The sequence below is a fragment of the Nanorana parkeri genome, unplaced genomic scaffold (genome assembly GCF_000935625.1).
Source record: "Nanorana parkeri isolate BGI_ZX_2015 unplaced genomic scaffold, ASM93562v1 scaffold420, whole genome shotgun sequence".
Taxonomy (NCBI): domain Eukaryota; kingdom Metazoa; phylum Chordata; class Amphibia; order Anura; family Dicroglossidae; genus Nanorana; species Nanorana parkeri.
The window spans coordinates 206,015-228,746 of record NW_017306688.1 but is presented as its reverse complement, the minus strand read 5'-3'; the positions used below and the strand labels follow the sequence as shown (position 1 = coordinate 228,746).

At 45.6% G+C, this 22,732-nt stretch overlaps 1 protein-coding gene across 1 annotated transcript in view; it reads left to right on the top strand.

Moving 5' to 3' along the window:
* The first annotated feature begins 1,482 nt into the window (after positions 1-1,482).
* Positions 1,483-22,732, top strand: part of SETDB1 (SET domain bifurcated 1) — a 45,518-nt gene continuing 24,268 nt past the window's right edge. The window contains exons 1-9 of the mRNA XM_018559910.1: positions 1,483-1,660; positions 8,419-8,632; positions 13,164-13,327; positions 15,021-15,061; positions 15,693-15,771; positions 17,149-17,346; positions 19,019-19,220; positions 20,334-20,407; positions 21,973-22,163. Coding sequence (XP_018415412.1) covers positions 8,421-8,632; positions 13,164-13,327; positions 15,021-15,061; positions 15,693-15,771; positions 17,149-17,346; positions 19,019-19,220; positions 20,334-20,407; positions 21,973-22,163 — 1,161 coding nt within the window. The 5' untranslated portion in view covers positions 1,483-1,660; positions 8,419-8,420. The remainder of the gene's footprint in view (positions 1,661-8,418; positions 8,633-13,163; positions 13,328-15,020; positions 15,062-15,692; positions 15,772-17,148; positions 17,347-19,018; positions 19,221-20,333; positions 20,408-21,972; positions 22,164-22,732) is intronic.

Here is a 22,732-nt window from a genome sequence, read left to right as displayed (position 1 = left end):
CTTTCCCAAGTAAATTGGGAAAATTTAATCACCTGCACAAATCTGGCCCCCTCTCCTTCCTGCAATGTTTACCTTTCAGCGAATGGTCCTTCCCGTCCGCCAGTACGATTGTACTATCTGTACCTGTGCCATGGAATTTCGCTTGTAAATTCCAAGCACATTTGTAGGTCATCGCTGTCACCTGACGGCGCTGACCAATGAGAAGCTCTTCTAAGCACTGCTAAATACGGTTTTGGTTAAAATGATTTTTTTTGTCTCAGGACAAGTAGATTGTCATGAGGGACAGGTAGATCGGGCCCCCGCTTTAGTCCTTGGACAAGTAGTTGTTTTGTAAATGTCCACACCCCTGGGACTAAAATTGAATTGTTTGGCCTCAACACCAAATAATATGTCTGGCGGGAATCCAAAACAGCTCACCATCCAAATAACACCATTCCTACAGTAAAGCATGGAGGTGGCAATATCCTGTTATGGGGGGTGTTTTTCCGCAGCAGGGACTGGAGCACTTGTCAGGATAGAAGGAAAAATGGATGGGGCAAAATACTGTCAAATTCTTGGGGAAAATCTGCTGCCCTCTGCCAGAAAGTTGTCAATGGGAAGCAGGTTTACAGGAGGACGCTAGTTTGTGTCCTCCCGTTACCCTAAGGAGAACTATGGGGAAAAGCCTTAACCCCATAGTTCTCCTTTAAGCCCTGATGAAGGGTGATTGTTGAGCCCCTGAAATCCATTGATATCTATTGTCATCTTCCTAACAATTGTTGAATCAATAAAGCCCAGGCTCCCTGCCTTCTTTTTCCCTTATTTCATTACCCATTTATTGTTTTTTACTCACCTCTTTACCTATGGGACACATTAGATCCCCACAGAACTCTAAAGGGCGCAGCAGAACACCATAGAGGTAAATGGGATGCAGTAGATCCCCATACGGGTCTATGGGGTTTAGCAGATCCTCATAGAAGTCTATGGGGTGCAGTAGATCCCCATAGAGTTCTATGGGGAGCAGTAGATACCCATAGAATTCTATGGGGAGCAGTAGATACCCATAGAACTCTATGGCGTATAGTAGATCCCCATAAAAGTCTATGGAGCATAGTAGATGCCCATAGAAGTCTATGGTGCATAGTAGATCCCCACAGAAGTGTATGGGTCGCAGTAGATCCCCATAGAAGTGTATGGGTCGCAGTAGATCCCCATAGAAGTATATGGGTCGCAGTAGATCCCCATAGAAGTGTATGGGTCGCAGTAGATCCCCATAGAATTATGTGGGGCTCATCTCCCCCCCCCGCTAGAAGACGAAGGTAGACGTGCCTCATATATGTCAATGTGACTCTACTTTGCAAGTACGGCCAATATTTGCCCGATCCATCAGCCTATCGCATGCTACCACCATCATCACCACGCCCATCTATCTCCGCCTACAGGACAAAAGCGCGGAATTATTGTTTTTTCCTCTCCTACTCTCAACCTCCCGCTATTGCAGGCCGCGCCTCTTTTTTCTCTGGCCTGTCTCTGTGGTGACGTCAGTTCCGGGGGCAGATAGCGAGGCTGTTCGGTTCCGGAGCTAGACTTCCGGCCCGTCACTCCGGCAACCGGAGACAGAAAAGGGGTACCGGGAAGACGGCGCAGGAAGAGAGCACAGGGAGTCGGCCAGCATCTGCCGGTACAGTGACTTCTATACCGTATAGAATGTAGTAGAGGCGCACAATAAACAGACACACGTGGGTGCCCATTGACTCCTCAGCTCCTGTGTGTATACGGTGCAGTGTGTATGGGTGATGGGAACCCAGCCAATGATGTGTAGGGTGCGGTGAGCTCATTCATGCAGGCACAGTGTGTGGTCCTGTGTGTAGATGGATCTACCATGTACTGTATGTATGTAATATGTGCTTCCAGCTCTGCAGGAATATACAATACTTTGTTATAGCCCTTGTTTACCATGTACACACTCAGATCACAGAGATTGCTGGTACTCCCATGATGAGCGCCAAGATCACCTGTAGTCCCATGATGAGCGGTGAGATGGGTGGTACCCCCTATGATGAGCAGTGAGATGGGTGGTACCCCCTATGATGAGCAGTGAGATGGGTGGTACCCCCTATGATGAGTGCAGAGATTGTTGGTGCCCCCCATGATGAGTACTGAGATTTCCGGTATCCCCTATGATTTACGCCGAGATCACAGATACCCCCTGATGAGTGCTGCAATCACTGGTACCCCTATAATGAGCGCCAAGATTGCCGATACCCCCCTATGATGAACACAGAGATTGTTGGTACCCCATGATGAACACCAAGATCACAGATACCCCGCGAGGAGTGCTGCGATCACTGGTACCTCCATGATGGGCACGGAGATGGCCGGTACCCCCAAGGTGGGTGCTGAAATGGCCGGTACCCCCATGATGGGCAACAAGATCACTGGTATACCATGAGGTGTGCAGAGATTGCCGGTACCCCCACGATGCTCGTCATGCATGTATGATCTGACTGCCTCCCAGTGTGTGCGGGCTCCTCAGTAGGAATCAGACAACGTTCTCTAACTTTTACAATTGTTTGATCCCTCCAGAATGACTGAGCATGACTGATCTGTCAATCTGACGTCTATGAACACGTGCAATAAAAGTGTATCTTTCATCCAAACCTTCCCAATAAAAAAAATGACATCACCGCACTTGTATTACATTGAGAACCACAAGCCCTTCTGCTGTGGTGGCTGATGGGACTTGTAGTTTGTCCATTTACAGATCCCGTGAAAGGATGATGCGGCTGTGTGGGCGGAGCCATGCACAGCCGCAACTAATTAAAAAAATTCCACCCCAGCCTGTGGGGAGAAGAACCCTATGATTCAGGTACTGGTGGTGGGGTTGCGATGTGACTATGTTTCATGTTATATCCTAAATACGGGTCCAATGTGAAACATGGTTCAGAAGGAACACTTGGCCTTTTAGCCCTCGTTCACACCTGAACGTTTTGTAGCGCGTTCTACGCTCGACGAACACTCTACAAAACGCTCAAAAATATAAATCCCATTGTATTCAATGGTCTCGTTCCCACCTTGGCGTATTTCCGCCCGTCCCTAACGCGCTACAAAACGGCCCACGCCTGAACAGGTACAGGTACTACTTTGGGCCGTTTTGTTGCGCGTTTCCATTGGGATACAGCCAAGTAGCCTTCGGAAACGCGCGACGGTCGCGCGACTTTTTTACCGCGAATCGCGGTAAAAAAACGCGCGGCGGTCGCGCATATGCAATACGCCTAGGTGTGAACGAGACCTAAAATGATATTAAAGCATCAGGTTTTATTTTTCCATCTAGGTGAGCCACCTTCTTATAAATTCTGTTCTACTCCTCATTTCACTGTCATTCCGCGGGCCACGCCCCTCTCTTCCCTAAAGTGTGATTGACGGCAGAAGGAGCCTATGGCTTTTCTGCCCTCAGTATCCTCCCCCTGCAACCTGGGAACGGGAGGATCACTTCGGGGACCGGCGGCGTTGACAGGGGGACGACGACGACACAAAAAGGTACTGATCCTTTTTAACCCTAATGCAGAGAATCCATTAAGGTAGAAAACCATCAGCCTTTAATACTACTTTACCTCATATTTTTGCATTGCAGTCACGCTGCATTTTTATGCAATGCACCTTTCTAGTGCTAGGCAGCCTGGCTTCCTGGCAAATCGGGAAGCTGTGACGATTGGTCAGGAAGCCAGGCTGCCTAGCAACCTTTATTATATTTGTTCAACAAGTGCAAAAAAGAATCTTGTCAGCTGATGACGTCCTGTGCTCTCTGGCTGTGACGATTTGTTCTGTTACCTTGTTTCCAGCTATCTCACATGTTATGGAGAAGCTGGGGGTGTTCTGTAGCCTCGTCCTAAAGTGATGACGCTACTTCTCCATGGATCTGGTGCAATCCCACTTCCCAAAATGTTAGGACGCTGTGCTAAATCTACATAAAAACAGAATACAATGACCTGCAGATCTTATAAACCTGTATTTTATTCACAATAGAAAATAGAAAACATATCAAATGTTTAAACTGAGAAAATGAACCATTTTAAGATTTAAAAAAAGGCACCCAGTTAAGCACCCAGACTCTTCTACTACGAAGCCATGCTGTTGTCATAGGTGTAGTATGCGGTTTAGCATTGTCCTGCTGAAATATGTAAGGCCTTCCCTGAAAAAGACATCATCTGGATGGGGGCATATGCTGCTCTAAAACCTTGATATATCTTTCAGCATTGATGGTGCCTTTCCAGATGTACAAGCTGTCCATTCCATATACAGAAATGCACCCCCATACCATCAGAGATGCAGGCTTTTGAACTGATCACTGATAACAAGCCGGAAGGTCCCTCTCCTCTTTAGTCCGGAGGATGCAGAGCCCATGGCTGCCAAAAAGAATGTCAACTTTCGATTCATCTGACCACAGAACTGTTTTCCACTTGGCGACAGGCCATTTTAAATAAGCTTTGGCCCAGAGAAGACGGCAGAGTTTCTGGATCATGTTGAGATATGGCTTCTTCTTTGCATGATAGAGCTTTAACTTGCATTTCTGGATGGCACAGTGAACTTTGTTGACAGACGGTGATTATTGGAAGTATTCCCGAGCCCATGCAGTGATGTCATCACAGAGTCATGCCTGTTTTTAATGCAGTGCCATCTGAGGCCTGAAGATCCCGGGCATCCAATGTTGCGTCTTGACCTTCTCCCTTGTGCACGGAGATTTCTCCAGATTCTCAGAATCTTTTGATGATATTATGTATTGTAGATGATGATATATTTAAAGTCTTTGCAATTTTACATTGAGGATTACCTCAGGATGCATTTTCAGGAGTCTTGCAGTGCATGGTGGGACTTATAGTCCCACAACAGCTGGAGGGTTGAAGTTTGCCTACCCTGAGTAAGGCTTGCTTTACCCAGGCTTCACATTGTATAATTGCGAGCGTCAAGATTTTAGAGAGCATTTGCTTTGCTCGCTTTCTGGCGGCTTTTAAAGAAGAACTCCGGGCATAAAACAAATAAGACCTTGCAGTGGGCTACCCCCTAGCTAAGTGCTGGCTTCAGTCTAGGGGTGTGAAATAAAAAAGATAAACTCACCTGATCCTCGGTCTCACCTAGCTAGTTGGCCGGTTCCTTCAGCCTCTTCTCCACCGGGCTCTGGCGGTCTAAGAACATGGGGATGACGAGGGACATTTCACAGCCAGAGCGTAGGTGGGAGAGAGGGGAGAGATGAGTGTATATGTGTGTGTGTGCTACTACTGTTTGGGCACGATTAAACAATCATAAAATGTAACAATACTGTTTCACACTTAGGATGACCAGAATACAAAGTGACTCACTCTTAGGTGTCCTGGGGTGACTTGGAGATGGTCATATAAACATCGGACCATCTCCAAGGATAGAGCACATGTGTGTACTGTACTGTGTACTGCCCACTGAACTATTCCATAGGTGCATTTATAGGCGGTAAGGAGGCCTTTAAAACCCTTCCCTACCACCTGACTTTAACGCATGTGAACTAGGCCTTAGCGTGGAGTGAAGCTTTTAGCGAGCCTCGAGCAGCATTCTTTCTTGAAGCATTCAAAGCGTCAGCTCCAGGGCTTGAATAATTTGATGGTGTCTCACAAGCCAGTCAAAAATGTCACCAGTCAGCATGACCGGACTATAGCCCTGCAATGTATGTTAACATTTTTTGGGGACAGATAGCGCTTTCTTTTGGAGGTATATACTCACCACTAGGGGGGGTGTTATTTGTTTTTACTATATAATGAAAAAAGTACCATAAATGTAAAAAAAAACACAAAGTTTCCCTACGTTATGTTATAAAACATTTATTCTTACCCATATTTTTAGTAAAACATAAAAGTCGGGTAAATAGACACCAAACATGTCAAGCCTTAAAATTTAGTTGCGCCCGCAAAATAGCAAAAAACGCCCATAGGCGACGATTTTACTGCTCATCAGTTTAGTGTTATCAGTCATTAATGTCTCTAAAATTATTGCTCTCACTCCGACGTTTGCGGCGATATGTAACATGTGCACCACAATAGGAGCAATCGTCGTTTTCGAACGTAGGCGCACCCGACGCATATACAGATATGCGTCGGGTGCGCCTGCGTGCGAAAACGACGATTTGAGCGAGCCTCAAGCAGATGAGTGTGTATGTCGGGGGTGGGGACTTAAAGAAAAATGTTATGCTTTATTTTTATTTATTTTTTTTACACACAACTTTATTGCTATTACATGGGGGGGGCTAAGACGCCCCCTATGGGATAGCCAATTTACATGTCCTCTTTATGGAGACATCAGGGGTCTATCCGTGTGCTAGCATTGCGTTGTATCGTGGAACGGTATAAAATAGAGTGCATGTTACATACGGAAGGCTGCTTGGCAGCTGCCTCTATTCATGTCTGTGGAAGCGCGATGTCACGGTTACTGCACATTTGAGAAGCAACGCTGAAATGGTTTCCGGGAGCTGGGGAGGGAGAAAGTCACTGGGGGTTCTGAAATCTCAGAAATTACTGCGAAATGGGACGGGAGGAAAGCTCCGGCCGTCACTTCCTGTCTACACGCTGCCAGCTAGAGAGTGACACTTCCTGTTCTGTTATCACTTCCCCTTTAAGTACATAAGCCAGCACTAGCAAGGCCTGCATTCCTCCTTTCTATTATTCTCGGTGCACGCGTGTATGAGGCCTTTCATGAGCATAAGGCCGTGTAAACTAGGCGAGTCATTACATGCCGCCAGGCTTCCTGATAAGCCGGCTCCATGCTCCCTCGTCATCAGGTGACGAGGAAGCATGGAGTCGGCTTTCTGGCCCAATCAGGAAGCTGGGGAGCGGCTAATGACTTGCCGGCCAGCTTACCGACCAATCAGGAAGCTGGGCGGCGAGGCATTACACACAGTCTGGCCTCCTGATTGACCAAGTGCTGAGGGGGCATGGAGACGGCTTCCAATCAGGGAGCCGGGCGGCGTGTAACGACTCGCCGCCCGGCTTCCTGATACCAGAAGTTCCGGTATCAGAGCGTTTGGGCAAGTATTCGCCCAAATACTCGGTATCGGCACCGATACTAGTATCAGTACCGGTGCATCCCTAGTTGTAAGATTGGTGATCAGGATAAGGAATGGGCTCCTCACATTTGTTATATGAGATGTGCTATCGATCTGACAGCTCGGCTCAGAGGATCTTGGAAGTCAATGCCGTTTGACGTCCCGTTGATCACGTAACGGACTGTTACTTCTGTCTGAGTAATGTCTCCAGTCTCCCTGCTAAAAATCCATCGAGTACCCCAGTCTGCCTTCAGCCATGAGACCAGTGCCACACAATGACAGTCTGCCAGTACCAAAGCCACCAGATAAATGGAGCTTTGACCAAACAGGTGAAGATGCATGCAATGCACCAACCAGGTACAGGCAGTGACAATGATCCGTATTTTCGGAATCGTGTATGTTATACAAGCCTCGTCTCATGACACTGCCAGAATTGTATAACCTGGTCAGAGACTTGGGCTTGTCAAAATCCGAAGGACACCTACTTGGCCAGCTTTAGTTCACGTTAGTGCCCATGTTTTGGGTTACGCTCATATTTAGGTGTGAGATTAGACATGGTCACATTCCCCAACCCTACCACCCCCCCTTTTTCAAACCACCCCCTTCACCTACCCCTGTATACCTGAATCAAGGGTTCTTCTCCCAGCAGCCTTCTGTTTGTGTTTTAAATTTGTCGTGTTGCATGTGTGTCCCCATGCATCCATGTCATGTAGTCACTGGGATCTGTAAATAAAAAGGCTACAAGTCCCATCAGCCACCTCGCAGATCTCAATGGGGCAGAAGTGCAGTAATATCACGGCACTTGTAGTCCATTTATTACTTCTGTCAGCCCCATATTGGCAGGTTCGTATATAGGTTCAACCTGGAATGTAAACCATGCAGAAACCTGTACACTTATGGCGCACTGACCGCGGTTGCTCTGTAGGCTTCAATACTGAAATGTATTAAATGCACATTTTTTTTCTTCTTTTCCTAACGTGGGCGCATTTATTACATTTTTGCAAAAGGTGGACTATAACTTCAACGCCAATAAATTCACGCTTAGGTTGTTTTATGGGCATAGCCAGTCTCCTGCCTTGGAAGTCCCATAGAACCCTAAAGTGAACTACTGTGCAGGCACCAACAACACACGGGAGAACAGCACTGGGATGTAAGAAGACCGATTGGAATGTAGGTTTGCATTTTAAAAATGGCGCGAACACGAGCAAATATAATTATAGTGCCATTTTAATACAACACCCGAAATGCCATTGGTTAAAGGAGAACTCCAGTTAGAAGTCAATTAACTATAGTTGTCCTTTAAGGACAAACTTTTATTGTTGTTTCCTCCAAGTCACTACTTTACTCTCATGTTTCACTTTGATTTACTGCAGCCATGGACGAATCAGATGTGAGCGATCTGGAGAACATGGTGGTGGAGGAGTTGGGAATCTCTATGAAGGAGCTCGAGGAGTTCATAGACAAGGAGGTGGAGAAGAATGAGTTTGTGAAGCAGCGGAAGGCACAGTTGTTGGAGCTGGAGCAACTGGTGAAGCAGAAGGAGGAAGAGGTGGCCCATGTGGACAGCTTGTGTGACAATGCTTCAAGGTAATGGAACAAACCATCAATCCGTGTTTAGGGGCTAAATTAGTGATGATGTCACAAAGGGAAACTGTTTCCAACAACCAATCACATTCTTGCTATTATTCCTCCAGTAATTATCAGTAAATGGGACTAGCTGCTTACCATAGGGCCCCACCAAAGACCAACAGTGGTTTCCCCGAATGCAGGAAGTGATGTATATTACATCATTTCCTGCATTCAGTGTCACTCTCCAGCTAGAGAAGCTGATGAAGCCGATTTCTGCTTCATCAGCTTCTCTGGGGGTCCCTAGGTGACATTAGGGGTCTTCAAGACCCCTGATGGCTCCATAAAGAGGACCTGTCATGTAAATTGGCTATCCCATAGGGGGCTTCGTAGCCCCCCAAGTAGTAGCAATAAAGTTGTGTGTAAAAAAAATTAAATTTTAAATACAAAAATTTAAAGAATCATAAAAAAAATAAAGCATAAGAAAAAATGTAAAAAGAAAAAAACATTTTTAAAGTTCCCGCCCCCCACATATACACACAGATATGCGTCGGGTGCGCCTGCGTGCGAAAACGACGATTTGAGCGAGCCTCAAGCAGATGAGTGTGTATGTCGGGGGTGGGGACTTAAAGAAAAATGTTATGCTTTATTTTTATTTATTTTTTTTACACACAACTTTATTGCTATTACATGGGGGGGGCTAAGACGCCCCCTATGGGATAGCCAATTTACATGTCCTCTTTATGGAGACATCAGGGGTCTATCCGTGTGCTAGCATTGCGTTGTATCGTGGAACGGTATAAAATAGAGTGCATGTTACATACGGAAGGCTGCTTGGCAGCTGCCTCTATTCATGTCTGTGGAAGCGCGATGTCACGGTTACTGCACATTTGAGAAGCAACGCTGAAATGGTTTCCGGGAGCTGGGGAGGGAGAAAGTCACTGGGGGTTCTGAAATCTCAGAAATTACTGCGAAATGGGACGGGAGGAAAGCTCCGGCCGTCACTTCCTGTCTACACGCTGCCAGCTAGAGAGTGACACTTCCTGTTCTGTTATCACTTCCCCTTTAAGTACATAAGCCAGCACTAGCAAGGCCTGCATTCCTCCTTTCTATTATTCTCGGTGCACGCGTGTATGAGGCCTTTCATGAGCATAAGGCCGTGTAAACTAGGCGAGTCATTACATGCCGCCAGGCTTCCTGATAAGCCGGCTCCATGCTCCCTCGTCATCAGGTGACGAGGAAGCATGGAGTCGGCTTTCTGGCCCAATCAGGAAGCTGGGGAGCGGCTAATGACTTGCCGGCCAGCTTACCGACCAATCAGGAAGCTGGGCGGCGAGGCATTACACACAGTCTGGCCTCCTGATTGACCAAGTGCTGAGGGGGCATGGAGACGGCTTCCAATCAGGGAGCCGGGCGGCGTGTAACGACTCGCCGCCCGGCTTCCTGATACCAGAAGTTCCGGTATCAGAGCGTTTGGGCAAGTATTCGCCCAAATACTCGGTATCGGCACCGATACTAGTATCAGTACCGGTGCATCCCTAGTTGTAAGATTGGTGATCAGGATAAGGAATGGGCTCCTCACATTTGTTATATGAGATGTGCTATCGATCTGACAGCTCGGCTCAGAGGATCTTGGAAGTCAATGCCGTTTGACGTCCCGTTGATCACGTAACGGACTGTTACTTCTGTCTGAGTAATGTCTCCAGTCTCCCTGCTAAAAATCCATCGAGTACCCCAGTCTGCCTTCAGCCATGAGACCAGTGCCACACAATGACAGTCTGCCAGTACCAAAGCCACCAGATAAATGGAGCTTTGACCAAACAGGTGAAGATGCATGCAATGCACCAACCAGGTACAGGCAGTGACAATGATCCGTATTTTCGGAATCGTGTATGTTATACAAGCCTCGTCTCATGACACTGCCAGAATTGTATAACCTGGTCAGAGACTTGGGCTTGTCAAAATCCGAAGGACACCTACTTGGCCAGCTTTAGTTCACGTTAGTGCCCATGTTTTGGGTTACGCTCATATTTAGGTGTGAGATTAGACATGGTCACATTCCCCAACCCTACCACCCCCCCTTTTTCAAACCACCCCCTTCACCTACCCCTGTATACCTGAATCAAGGGTTCTTCTCCCAGCAGCCTTCTGTTTGTGTTTTAAATTTGTCGTGTTGCATGTGTGTCCCCATGCATCCATGTCATGTAGTCACTGGGATCTGTAAATAAAAAGGCTACAAGTCCCATCAGCCACCTCGCAGATCTCAATGGGGCAGAAGTGCAGTAATATCACGGCACTTGTAGTCCATTTATTACTTCTGTCAGCCCCATATTGGCAGGTTCGTATATAGGTTCAACCTGGAATGTAAACCATGCAGAAACCTGTACACTTATGGCGCACTGACCGCGGTTGCTCTGTAGGCTTCAATACTGAAATGTATTAAATGCACATTTTTTTTCTTCTTTTCCTAACGTGGGCGCATTTATTACATTTTTGCAAAAGGTGGACTATAACTTCAACGCCAATAAATTCACGCTTAGGTTGTTTTATGGGCATAGCCAGTCTCCTGCCTTGGAAGTCCCATAGAACCCTAAAGTGAACTACTGTGCAGGCACCAACAACACACGGGAGAACAGCACTGGGATGTAAGAAGACCGATTGGAATGTAGGTTTGCATTTTAAAAATGGCGCGAACACGAGCAAATATAATTATAGTGCCATTTTAATACAACACCCGAAATGCCATTGGTTAAAGGAGAACTCCAGTTAGAAGTCAATTAACTATAGTTGTCCTTTAAGGACAAACTTTTATTGTTGTTTCCTCCAAGTCACTACTTTACTCTCATGTTTCACTTTGATTTACTGCAGCCATGGACGAATCAGATGTGAGCGATCTGGAGAACATGGTGGTGGAGGAGTTGGGAATCTCTATGAAGGAGCTCGAGGAGTTCATAGACAAGGAGGTGGAGAAGAATGAGTTTGTGAAGCAGCGGAAGGCACAGTTGTTGGAGCTGGAGCAACTGGTGAAGCAGAAGGAGGAAGAGGTGGCCCATGTGGACAGCTTGTGTGACAATGCTTCAAGGTAATGGAACAAACCATCAATCCGTGTTTAGGGGCTAAATTAGTGATGATGTCACAAAGGGAAACTGTTTCCAACAACCAATCACATTCTTGCTATTATTCCTCCAGTAATTATCAGTAAATGGGACTAGCTGCTTACCATAGGGCCCCACCAAAGACCAACAGTGGTCTGAAAGCCTTTATATAGATCGAGATATAGATACAGGATGTATGTGTGTGTGTATATATATGTGTATATTTACACACGCACCCACACACACCACACACACACCACACCCACACACTGTATTACCAACACTATGCTGATCCCATCACACAGACACGTATAATAAGAATGGATTGGATAAATCATTAGTTTATTTTTGGGGTTTGTTGGGGCATGTTAAAGCACCTTGGGGAAACACCAACTGGCAACGGAAGAAGTACAAACTGTGTATGTTCTTCATGGCGTTTAAAGAGAACCTGAACTCTGAAAATAGGCGGGCAAAGGGGGAAAAGGACTAGTCACCAATATTGCTTGTGTTCTCTCTGCAGCTGATATTTCCCCCATTAATAACATAGCATGCCTAGTTCTGAACTTTCCATCTTGGTAGAAGCAGGGCTTTGCTTCCTCATATCAGAGTCTCCAGCAAGGAGAACAGTGAGCAGGACAGTAGTGACATCAAATCTCATTCCAAATCTCCTGAGATTAGCAGTCAGTGCCTTAGATCTCACACTACAGATATACAGCGTTGGGATTGTAGACACAGGAGTGCCTAGGCACCCTCACGTACCAGGAAGTGCACTGCTAGGAGGTTGTAGACACAGGAGTGCCTAGGAACCATCACATACCAGGAAGTGCACTGCTATGAGGCTGTAGACACAGGAGCGCCTAGGCACCATCACATACCAGGAAGTGCACTGCTATGAGGCTGTAGACACAGGTATGTGAGCAGTGCAGGAGCCTGTGCATTACACCGATGACTCTCGGATTGCGCTTGCAATGCTCTGCAGGCTTTAGTGCAGAAATGTATTGCATTCATTTTTTTTCTTTTATTACTGGCAGTTATTATATATTTGCAAAGGTTGGGCTAAACCTTTAACGTCAATAATGTCCCTCTAAGGTTCTTTGGGCTAAGCTAGTCTCCTGCCTTAAGCAGACAGCACATCACTTTTCATGAATATGTACATTGGGGTTAAAATCAAAGGCTACTCACAAGGTCTCTGTTCTATATCGTTCTATATCCGTTCCTTATTGACTGCTCTATATCACTGTTGCTCTATTCTTTCAAATGTTAAATTTTATTGGATAATCAAGAAATTAAAAGCTTTAGGTTTCCCAAAATATGTACCACTGAGCAGACGTTCTTGGCTGTTGACTTCATGTCATAGTAGATGAGCTGTACCTATGTGTATCAGTGTTTTGAGATCTGTCATATGGATGCGTTCACTGATCCTGGGTAATGCTTTGACTGGCGTTGGTACTATGCAGGGCTCTCGAGGACTGCGAAATGTTAGTGAAAACGTTGTACAGTGAGATGGGCATCACATACAAGGAGACCAGCTCAGATGATGATGAATCCTCCAAACCTGTGGAAGTCATTGAAATCCCAGATGAGGATGAGGACGATGATGATGTCGTGAGTGTGGGATCAGGTTGGTGACCATGTTTTTTATTTCCTGTAAGTCAAGCTTTTGTAAGGGTTAATCATCATTAACAATGTAACAGCAATGGCAAATGGCATACAAGTATTCAGTAAACATATACACTGAGTAGCCAGATTATTATGACCACCCCATCAGTACTTCGTTGGGCCACGAGATGACTCCACGAGATGACTTCGTTGGGCGGCCTCGTCCACCAGATGCTGAAAGGTGATGCGAGGAATCTGACACTGCACTGTTGCCCTTCTGTTGTCTTGTACCAGTCTTGCCACTCTCCGTTCTGCCCTAACATTGACTAGTCGCTGACGGCCACAATCGCACGTTCAGACCCAGATTTTCGGCTGACAGTCCAGTCTTTAAACACTTTAACAACAGCTGCTCTTGACCATTTAACGAATTCTGCTGTTTTGCTGATACTCGCTCCATGGCTCCGAGCGCCAACAATCATCCCGCGTTTAAAGGCTGTTAAATCGCGTTGTTTACCCATATCTTCAGAAACAAATCACTTCTACTGTCGTGGTAAACAACCTGCTTCCCTATTTATAATGGTCTGGCCCTCTAGCAACTTCAGCGCGACATTATAGCTAATTATAGCTAATTTGCCTACAAACCTCAAGTGGTCATAATAATCTGGCCACTCAGTGTATGTAGTTTAGTAAACTGGTCTATTTAAAGAACCAGGATTTTAGAAAATGAACTCTTGCAGTGGGGCTACCTCCACACTGCAACGGTCAACTGTTTGTCTTGTCCAGGGGTGGGATAAAGAAGAAATACTCACCCAATCCTCCATCTCACCTGGCGAGACTGCTCCCCACAGGCTCTTCTCCCGCAGGCTGTGGCGATCTAAAGACCCGTGATGTCATCACATCTAATACAGGTCTATTAGACGCATGGTAGGGAAATGTGAAAAGGAGCCTGCAGATAGAATATAACATAAGATTTATATACATAATGGCATGATGCCATTCATTAATTACTGAGTAACTCTTCTAACTGCTATGTCATCACTTGTATGTAAACTTCAGCTTGAGCTAATGGGCACTGTAAACCTGCTTTGTACAGTAGAGGGTAAATTGAGGTCGGGAAATGTGAAAAGGAGCCTGCAGATAGAATAGAACAGAAGATTTATATACATAATGGCATGATGATTAAAATGATATACAATACTATTATACATCCCATTTAAAGGGACACCGTTACTTTCCCTATTCAATATCTGCACATGGTCCACCCCTGACATTAATACTTGCCATGTGCCCTCGCTACCTCCCTGCACTGCCGCCGCACTAGGTAATGGAGCAGTGTTGTGGGGTATGGTGTAGTGCGTGACCATGGTGGCGTTTGATCATGAGGAGCCAATCCTAAGGCCCAAACACTTTCCCGTTGTGGGTTGCCATGATGTCATGCACTGTCTAAACTCCGACACTAGCCATCATTGGAGCTAAGTTAGGCGGGAATGCTGCAGCAGGGAGGCAGCTGGGGAGCATTGCCGGATAAGTATATTTGCCAGGGGCTGGTGAGCTGTGTGTAGGCTCTGAGTTGGCAAAGTGACAGTGTTTTAATGCAGGCTATGGCACCAGAGAGTCACTAAAACTCATTTATTGTATAGCCCAGATATCACAGAGCTTGTCAATACGTAATAGTAAATACAATATATATTATATATATAATTTTTTTTTTACAGGTGAAGCAGTTGTTAGTAAAGTTCCTAAAGAGAAACGACTGGTAAGTGACATCTTATCTTGCTGTTACTATTTGCCTTCAGGGAAAAAGTGAGCAATGCTACCCGTTAAGGATGCGGCGATACCGATACAACCGTAGTATGGGTGTTGATTCCGTCCTCGCCCAGATGCTTTGATACTAACCTCCGATCCCGGAACTTCCGGTGACAGGGAGTTTTCCCTCTGACCGGCAGTGCCGAGGGGAGCATGAAGCCAGCTTCCTTTCCGGTGTTTATTTAGCTGTTTGGCTTTATTAGGAATATATCGTCTTTTTAATGGCTCTGTGTATAGTTTGCAGTTATATGTGTAAATCAGGGCAGTTGTATTTGCTTTTTACATACCTAGGCTGTGCATTTTGCGTTACATTGCTGCACAATGGTTGTGTCTTACTATTCCTTCTCACAATGCAGGCCTATGGCTCTGTCACCCAACTGAAAACTATACCCTACCTATGTGGCTGATACATTATCTCAGTAGTTGTTATAGAAGTGGCTAATTTACAAATCTCTGCATACTGCATCACATGGCAGGGTCTCTGTTTTCACATCTACTATAGTCCTGAGTGACACATTGCCTGTATAATACTGTACACCCGTCTGATTGACTTCAGTGATTTCTTTTTCTAAACCTTTCAGTTAAAAGACGCTATGGCTGCCATGAAGAGGTGCCAGAAAGATGTACAGAACTTGGTGGAGGCCATTCACAAGAAGCCTGGTATGCTACACAGCTGCTTTCTTTCTTCTACATAGGGCCCTGTTATAAGCTCGTTTTGTCTACTGGGCTCAAATAAAGCGGTTTTATTCACCTAATCCTCGGTCCTGCGGCTGTCAGCGCTCACCTCTCTACCCCTCTGCTCCAGCTATGCAATGTCCCTCTGTGTCCTCACGTCTCATGCAGGTCAATGGTCCTGCATAAGACATGATGATGTCAGCGGTCCTTAACCGTCAGAGACTGGGGGAGAAGAGGCTGTGGGGACCGGTCCAGCAGCACTGAGGGAGCTGGCTTGACCGAGGATCAGGTGAGTAATACAGCTTTGAGTCCCCTAGACCAGTGGTTCTCAACCTGTGTAACCTCAGGACCCACATTTGTCCTTGGTCATTCAGTCGCAACCCAAGTTGCACTGCATTGGAATGCACGAGAACTGGAGTGGATCCTCCTGGGGTCCAGTGTGGACTGCTGTGCTGTAACGGAGCTCCATACATGCGTGCATTGCTTGTACAGCTCCCTTGCGCAGCTTGTAGAGGTGCCAGGAGCCAGAATGTGATGTCACTCTGGTCCAGGCACCGCTATACGACACATGAGGGAGCTGTAAGGAATGCATGTATGGATAGAGCTTTCCTCGCGGCCATACCCCCACCCCACCTCAAGCTGACACTCAGCACCGGGCAGCATATTTTGAATGGCTGCTTGCTGTGAGAACTGACAGTGCTGCACTAGGGGGAGGCAGAGGAGCCTCTCACCTAGAAAAGTGGAAGGCATGCGGCGACCCACTGAACACAGGGTCACGACCCGTCAGTTGAGAACCAAGGCCCTAGACAAAATGAGTATTTAACCCTTGCAGTGCATGCGGTAGCCCCACTGCAAGGGTTAGAATTTTTTTTTTACTGGAGTTTTTTTCTCTAAACCTGGGCATACAAAAATAGGACTGCTCCAGGATATACTCTGCACAGGCAATGCAGACTGTGCTGAGACCACACAGTGATGTTCACAACTTCAATACGTAATCATATTAGGTTGATAGATCGTATTTACAGCAGTATTTTCATGCAGAAAAAAATGATTTGGTAAGTGTGAACAAACTTTTTGCTTTCCCAGATCAAGTTTTGCACTAAAATGTACACGCACTATTACAATGAGTCAGATCATTGACTTCCACTAACTCTCAAACACCTTTGGCCGAGGTTTCACTGAGGGACAGCCTGTCTGAAAGCAGATAACTACTGCTATGTTCTCTCATAGTGCTTGGGTAATCCTGCATCATGTATTATATGTTTAGTGGTAAAGATGTATATATGTATACGTGTGTGTGTCTTTGTATTTATACAGTGTGTGTAAGTATATTAAACAAAAATTCTGAATACATATTGACAGTCATTGTTTTAGATGGACCCCAAACTCGCCTGTCCTCTCATCCTTCTTCGCCTTCAAGTTCTGTGGGTGGTCCCAACCAGACCTCCACAGCCAATGACATGAAAAAGGATGGAGACCTTGTTGTGGGTATGAGGATTCTTGGTAAGAAGAGGACCAAAACATGGCACAAGGGGACCCTGATTTCCATTCAGATGGTTGGTAAGTGCTCAGGTTAAAGATGGTTTATGAAGTGCAGGAAAACGTAACAGCCGATGTTAGAACAGTTACAATTCGTTATCCCTGACTGTTCTATTACACATATTCTGTACTTTGATTTTACATGCCAGAGGGTATTTTTGATGGCACATCATTATATAGACAGGCCTGTTTGTCAGAGGCTACCGCTGCTGCTTGTATTTTGAGTACCCCTTGCTTCAGATCTAGGTCCAGTTTTTAAATGCCCCCCAAATAAAGCTTTTTCTAAAACTGAAGAAAAGAAAAGGTTCTGCACCGTCGATCCAGAAAGTTCATCAAGGTAACCTTGGTTTTAATAAATTTGAATGCACCAAAATAAATAAGATCTTGGAATACAGTGGGTTCTTATCTTATCATTGTGCATCCTCCCTCTCCTGCCGCACTATATGTTGGTAGTGATGTGCTTAGCTCAGACTGGGGTGCAGTTTTTGCCTTGGCTCCAGCTTTAGAGACAGTCATAGGAATTTAAAGCCCCATCCATCCTGCTCCTACCAATTCACACCTATTTTCAATTACCCGTTAAAGCCATTTTTCTCTCACCCGAGTCCTTCGTCCGTGTCCCTTGCCGGTGTGTCTTGAAACCGTGGTCAGCACTCCTGCGCTGCAGTCCAGGCTTGCCGCCAGTTGCTCATTGCCTCTCCCCTCTACATGATGCCATCATACTGCTATAGTTTGCTTTGAAGCCAGAGAAGACCTCGGCTTTGGCCAGCCAGTAGTAAATATGCACATCCCCCAGACAGCCTCGTAAGCACCTGAAAAAGGACTCCTCTGCGCTGCAGTCCAAGCTTGCCGCCAGTTGCTCATTGCCTCTCCCCTCTACATGATGCCATCATACTGCTATAGTTTGCTTTGAAGCCAGAGAAGACCTCGGCTTTGACCAGCCAGTAGTAAATGTGCATATCCCCCAGACAGCCTCGTGGGCACCTGAAGAAGGACTCCTCTGCTCTGCTGTCCAGAGTGAAGATTGAACCCAGTGTGTCACATGACCATGGATTGAGGTGTGTATTTGGGGCCTTTACTGTAGTTTTCTTTTAAATTTAATTGGGCAATTAAAGCCTATCTCCGGGAAAACCCAAAAGTCCCCTTGCAGTGGGTCTGCCCCTTTAGGTCTGTTGTATCGTGAACAGCAGCTGATCCCCTCTTCACTGGCAGTCAGCGCTTACTTTGTCCTTCCTACGCTCCAGCGTCAGCACTTTCCTTTGGTATCCTCATGTATAATGCATATCTATGGGCCCTCCATTGTACTTGATGATGTCAGCAGGTCTCTGACTGCTGGAGTGTAGGAGGGAAATAGCTACAGCCCTACTGTCTTGCAGAGTGAAGGGAACCTGTGGGAGCGGCGATCAGGTAAGTCCAAGTACCTTAGACATAAACGAGTATTTAACCCTTGCAGTATGGGGGATGCCCCACTACAAGGGGAGTTTTTTTGTTCTTCCCAGAGTTCAGCTTTAAGGTAGAGGTAGTAAGAGGTGGCCAAACATAGGCTTAATATGGCTGTCAGCTGAAAAGTCGCAATGGCTGATAACCCACTCCCTGAGATCTATGATTGATGGATGGGAAGGGTTATGTTTTGTAATTGATTTTAAGGTATACGAATGCTTTCTATTTTTTAAGCAGTTTGCTGTTTGTTTTGTAGGAGCAGGAAAAAAATACAAAGTCAAATTTGACAACAAAGGGAAGAGCCTGCTGTCCGGCAACCATATAGCGTATGATTACCACCCACCACTAGATAAACTGTTTGTTGGGAGCAGAGTGGTGGCCAGATACAAAGATGGCAACCAGGTATGGCTCTACGCTGGCATCATAGCTGAACCTCCCAGCAACAAGAATAAAATGAGGTAATGTCACTTTCAGGTTTAAGGTTCTTGTCTCATTTGTTTTATTTCATCACTCCAACATTCCGATTTGAACCTTATTTTGAAACACTGAAGCATTTTAACATCATCACATAAAATGTAGCACTAATGGACCTGTATTGTTCATGAGAATGGCGAGAGCCCACCCACAACCCAGAGCGTTGGAGATGCCTGCCAGAGTGGTTGCACGCCGACATCCTCTAGTATAAGGCAGGACCAGTAGCTGTAAAGAAGTAGATAAGCAGTTCTGATGAGAACAACACTAGCCCTGAGGTGCCCCTTTGCTCTGCTTGTGCAGAATAAAGCAACAGGTTAATAATTTGACCTTCCTTTCGTTCCCCCATCATTCTATTCACCTGCTGGAAGCAAAGGAAAGCCCTTTGTAAGCTGAGTCTTCAGTGTCGTAGCTTACACAGTGCTATGAATTTCCAGTATGACGCAATACTGTCACACGGAGTAAGTCACATGCTCCTCCATTCCTCACATACCCATTACTGATCACTGAATAGGAGGGTCTGTGTCAGTTATAATCAGCTGGTGGACTTCCTGTGTTGTAATGAGGAAAGATGCAGTGTCTACATCCCTTTTTAGTAATAACCTTTTAGGAATGTCTCACCGAAAATAAATAAAAATTTATTTTGCAAGAATGCCTAACATTGAACTTGTATCCTAGTGCAGACTTCTAGGAAAATCAGTCAGCCAATCACAGAAACAGGAAGTGACATGTCTGGGGTTGGTCTGTACACCAACTGTGTAAACAACTCCAATCATATATGCTATATTCATTTTATACGATTTGTTTTTCTTTTCAATTTTATTTTTAAGGTGTATTTTCCCTTCAAACATTTATTCTTTCATGAATTTCCCATGTACAAAACCCAGCATGTTTTTGAGGCTAAACACAGACCTCCTCAGTCAGGGCTTACGGGGTGGGGTGCATGGGGTGGAGGAAAGTGGACTTGGTTGAGATGATAAACAATGTATGTAGAAGTGAAATGGATTCGGCAGCTAGTACTTTTTCCAGAAGAGTTTCATTTACAGCTATGGAGGTTAGGTGCTATGAATCCTGATAACATTTTGACTCATGTTTTGTAGATTTCTGATCTTCTTCGATGACGGCTATGCTTCCTATGTTACACACTCAGAACTATACCCCATTTGCAGGCCATGTAAGTGTTCAATCTTCTTTGATTGTGGGGTTAAGTTGTGCATGGTAACCAGATAACCGATTGACCAACATTTCAATGGCATCTCGCTAAGTGGTCTGTTGATGGTGCAGGTTGTCTCCTCTTCTTTATGACTTCATAAAGGGCTCATTTACACAGGCATGCACATCTGTACAGCGTGCATGCCCATGCAGAGACCTGCTTCTGGGAGGGACAGGCGCTGCATGTAATTGTGTGCAGCCACCTGTACCTCCCTATGGGAGGATGTGGCAACATGCTGACCTGAACATGCACTTCCGTAACGCACGGCTGCTCACAATTACATGCAGCACCTGTCCCTCCCCGGAGTCGGTCTCTGCAAGGGCGTGCACACCGTATGAATGAGCCCAAAGTCAGCCATACACCTTAAGATCAAAAAACTGATTTTATCGATCTATATGGTGCCTGGTGGGGCCACCCATGGACTGAATTTCAGCCAGTTCAGCAGGAAACTGTCAAAATTCAATCAGCAGTATATAGCTAGCTTAAGTTATTTTTAGCTGACGGGGCACAATGTAAATCCGTTCTATCACAGACCCAGCTTGCACTAAGGTCACGAGGCAAAAAAGGATTTCTTTGTTTTACATTTTCAAATAAATCGCTTTCAGAATATTTGTTGACGTCTTTCTATGACGTCATGTGACCGCAAAGCTCCGGCTCATCCCTCTCTCTTTTTGCAACTGGTGAGCAGAACTCTTCTCCTGGCTGACAACCATGGAAGCTATGGACACTGGCAGGATGGCATAACAGGTTTAGGGAATTCAGCACCGTTGCTGGACCTCCACAGTTCACAGATCAGCCAGGGCTTTGCAGTCACGTCATTGCATAGACAAGGGAAAAAATCAAATATACAGAAAATGATTTATTGGGAAGCTTATGCAGAAAGGATCAGAGTGAAAGGGAAGTCATTTAACAGGCAAGTTATTATTATGGCGTTCCCTGAACTTTGATTTTTAGTGAAGAGGGGCTTTTTATATTAATGGGTTCTTGGTAGTAATATTTGTGGGGGCAGAGAGGTGACCTACCTGTGTTACCTAACACCAGTAGAGAAAGGTCAGGTCACTAGACTGGCTATGCAGTCTGCCATGTAAATCCATGTAAAAAATGTTTATTATGTATTTAGCTATTTGTCTGCAGTTCAGCTTCAAGCAGAGGGTTTTGCTCCTGAAATCCATGTGTGCAAACTCTATTTGAGATGCACTAAGGAGCTTAGGTGTACCTTGGGAAAATGTGCAATCTCAGACCAGTGATCCCTGTAAGTGGAACGTATATGCTGCGGCTTACTGTCATTGCAGCAGCAGAAAGATATTCTCTAGAACAGGAAGTAGACACCCTCGGCTCTCCAGCTGTTGTGGAACTACAAATTCCACTACGCATTGACTCTGACAGCCACAGGCATGGAGTGACAAGGTTTCCTAGCCCTGCTCTAGGGTTTCTTTGACAAATTGCAGTTCAGTACACATACTAGGATACTAAAAAGGGTCACAAACACGGGTCTGTTAACGGTTTCCTGTCTTTTTGCTTCACAGTGATCAAAACCTGGGAAGATATTGAAGACGTGTCCTGCCGTGACTTCATCGAAGAATATGTCACTGCGTACCCTAACCGACCTATGGTTCTGCTGAAAAGCGGCCAGCTGATAAAAACAGAGTGGGAGGGCACCTGGTGGAAGTCTAAAGTGGAAGAGGTTGATGGAAGCCTGGTGAAGATTTTATTCTTGGTAAGACGTAGTTATTATATTGGTTTCTACTGAAATCTCTCTTAGGATTATAGAACAGAGTGGGCTGCATTGGTTCACGGGCGTCCACATCCATAAAGCGTACACTCCAGTGCAGAGACCTGCTCCCAGGAGGGACAGATGCTGCTTGTAATTGTGTGTAGCCACCTGTACCTCCTTACGGGAGGATGCAGTTGCATTCAAACCCAAATCTGCACATCTCTGCACGTGCATGCATGTGCCCACCCGTGTGATTGAACCCTTACAGTGTAAAACTGTAAAACAAAGTGATGCATCACATTTCCTGATACATATAATGTAGATTAATGCTTAATTTGCAATGTAAATATTTATCTTTTTTTAAATTATTATTTTGTTACTTAGACAGGCCTAAAGTAAATTTGGGCTCCTTTTTAGGGCCATAGTGTTGTGTTAATTGCACAATACCATGCAGTGAACGCATTCTTATCACACCTAGTTTGCCGTACCGCGCAGCCCAACTCACCATGTGCTGTGATGTGTGGTGCTGCAATACCCTCCTGGGATCCCGGTTCCCAGGAGGCTGCGGTAAC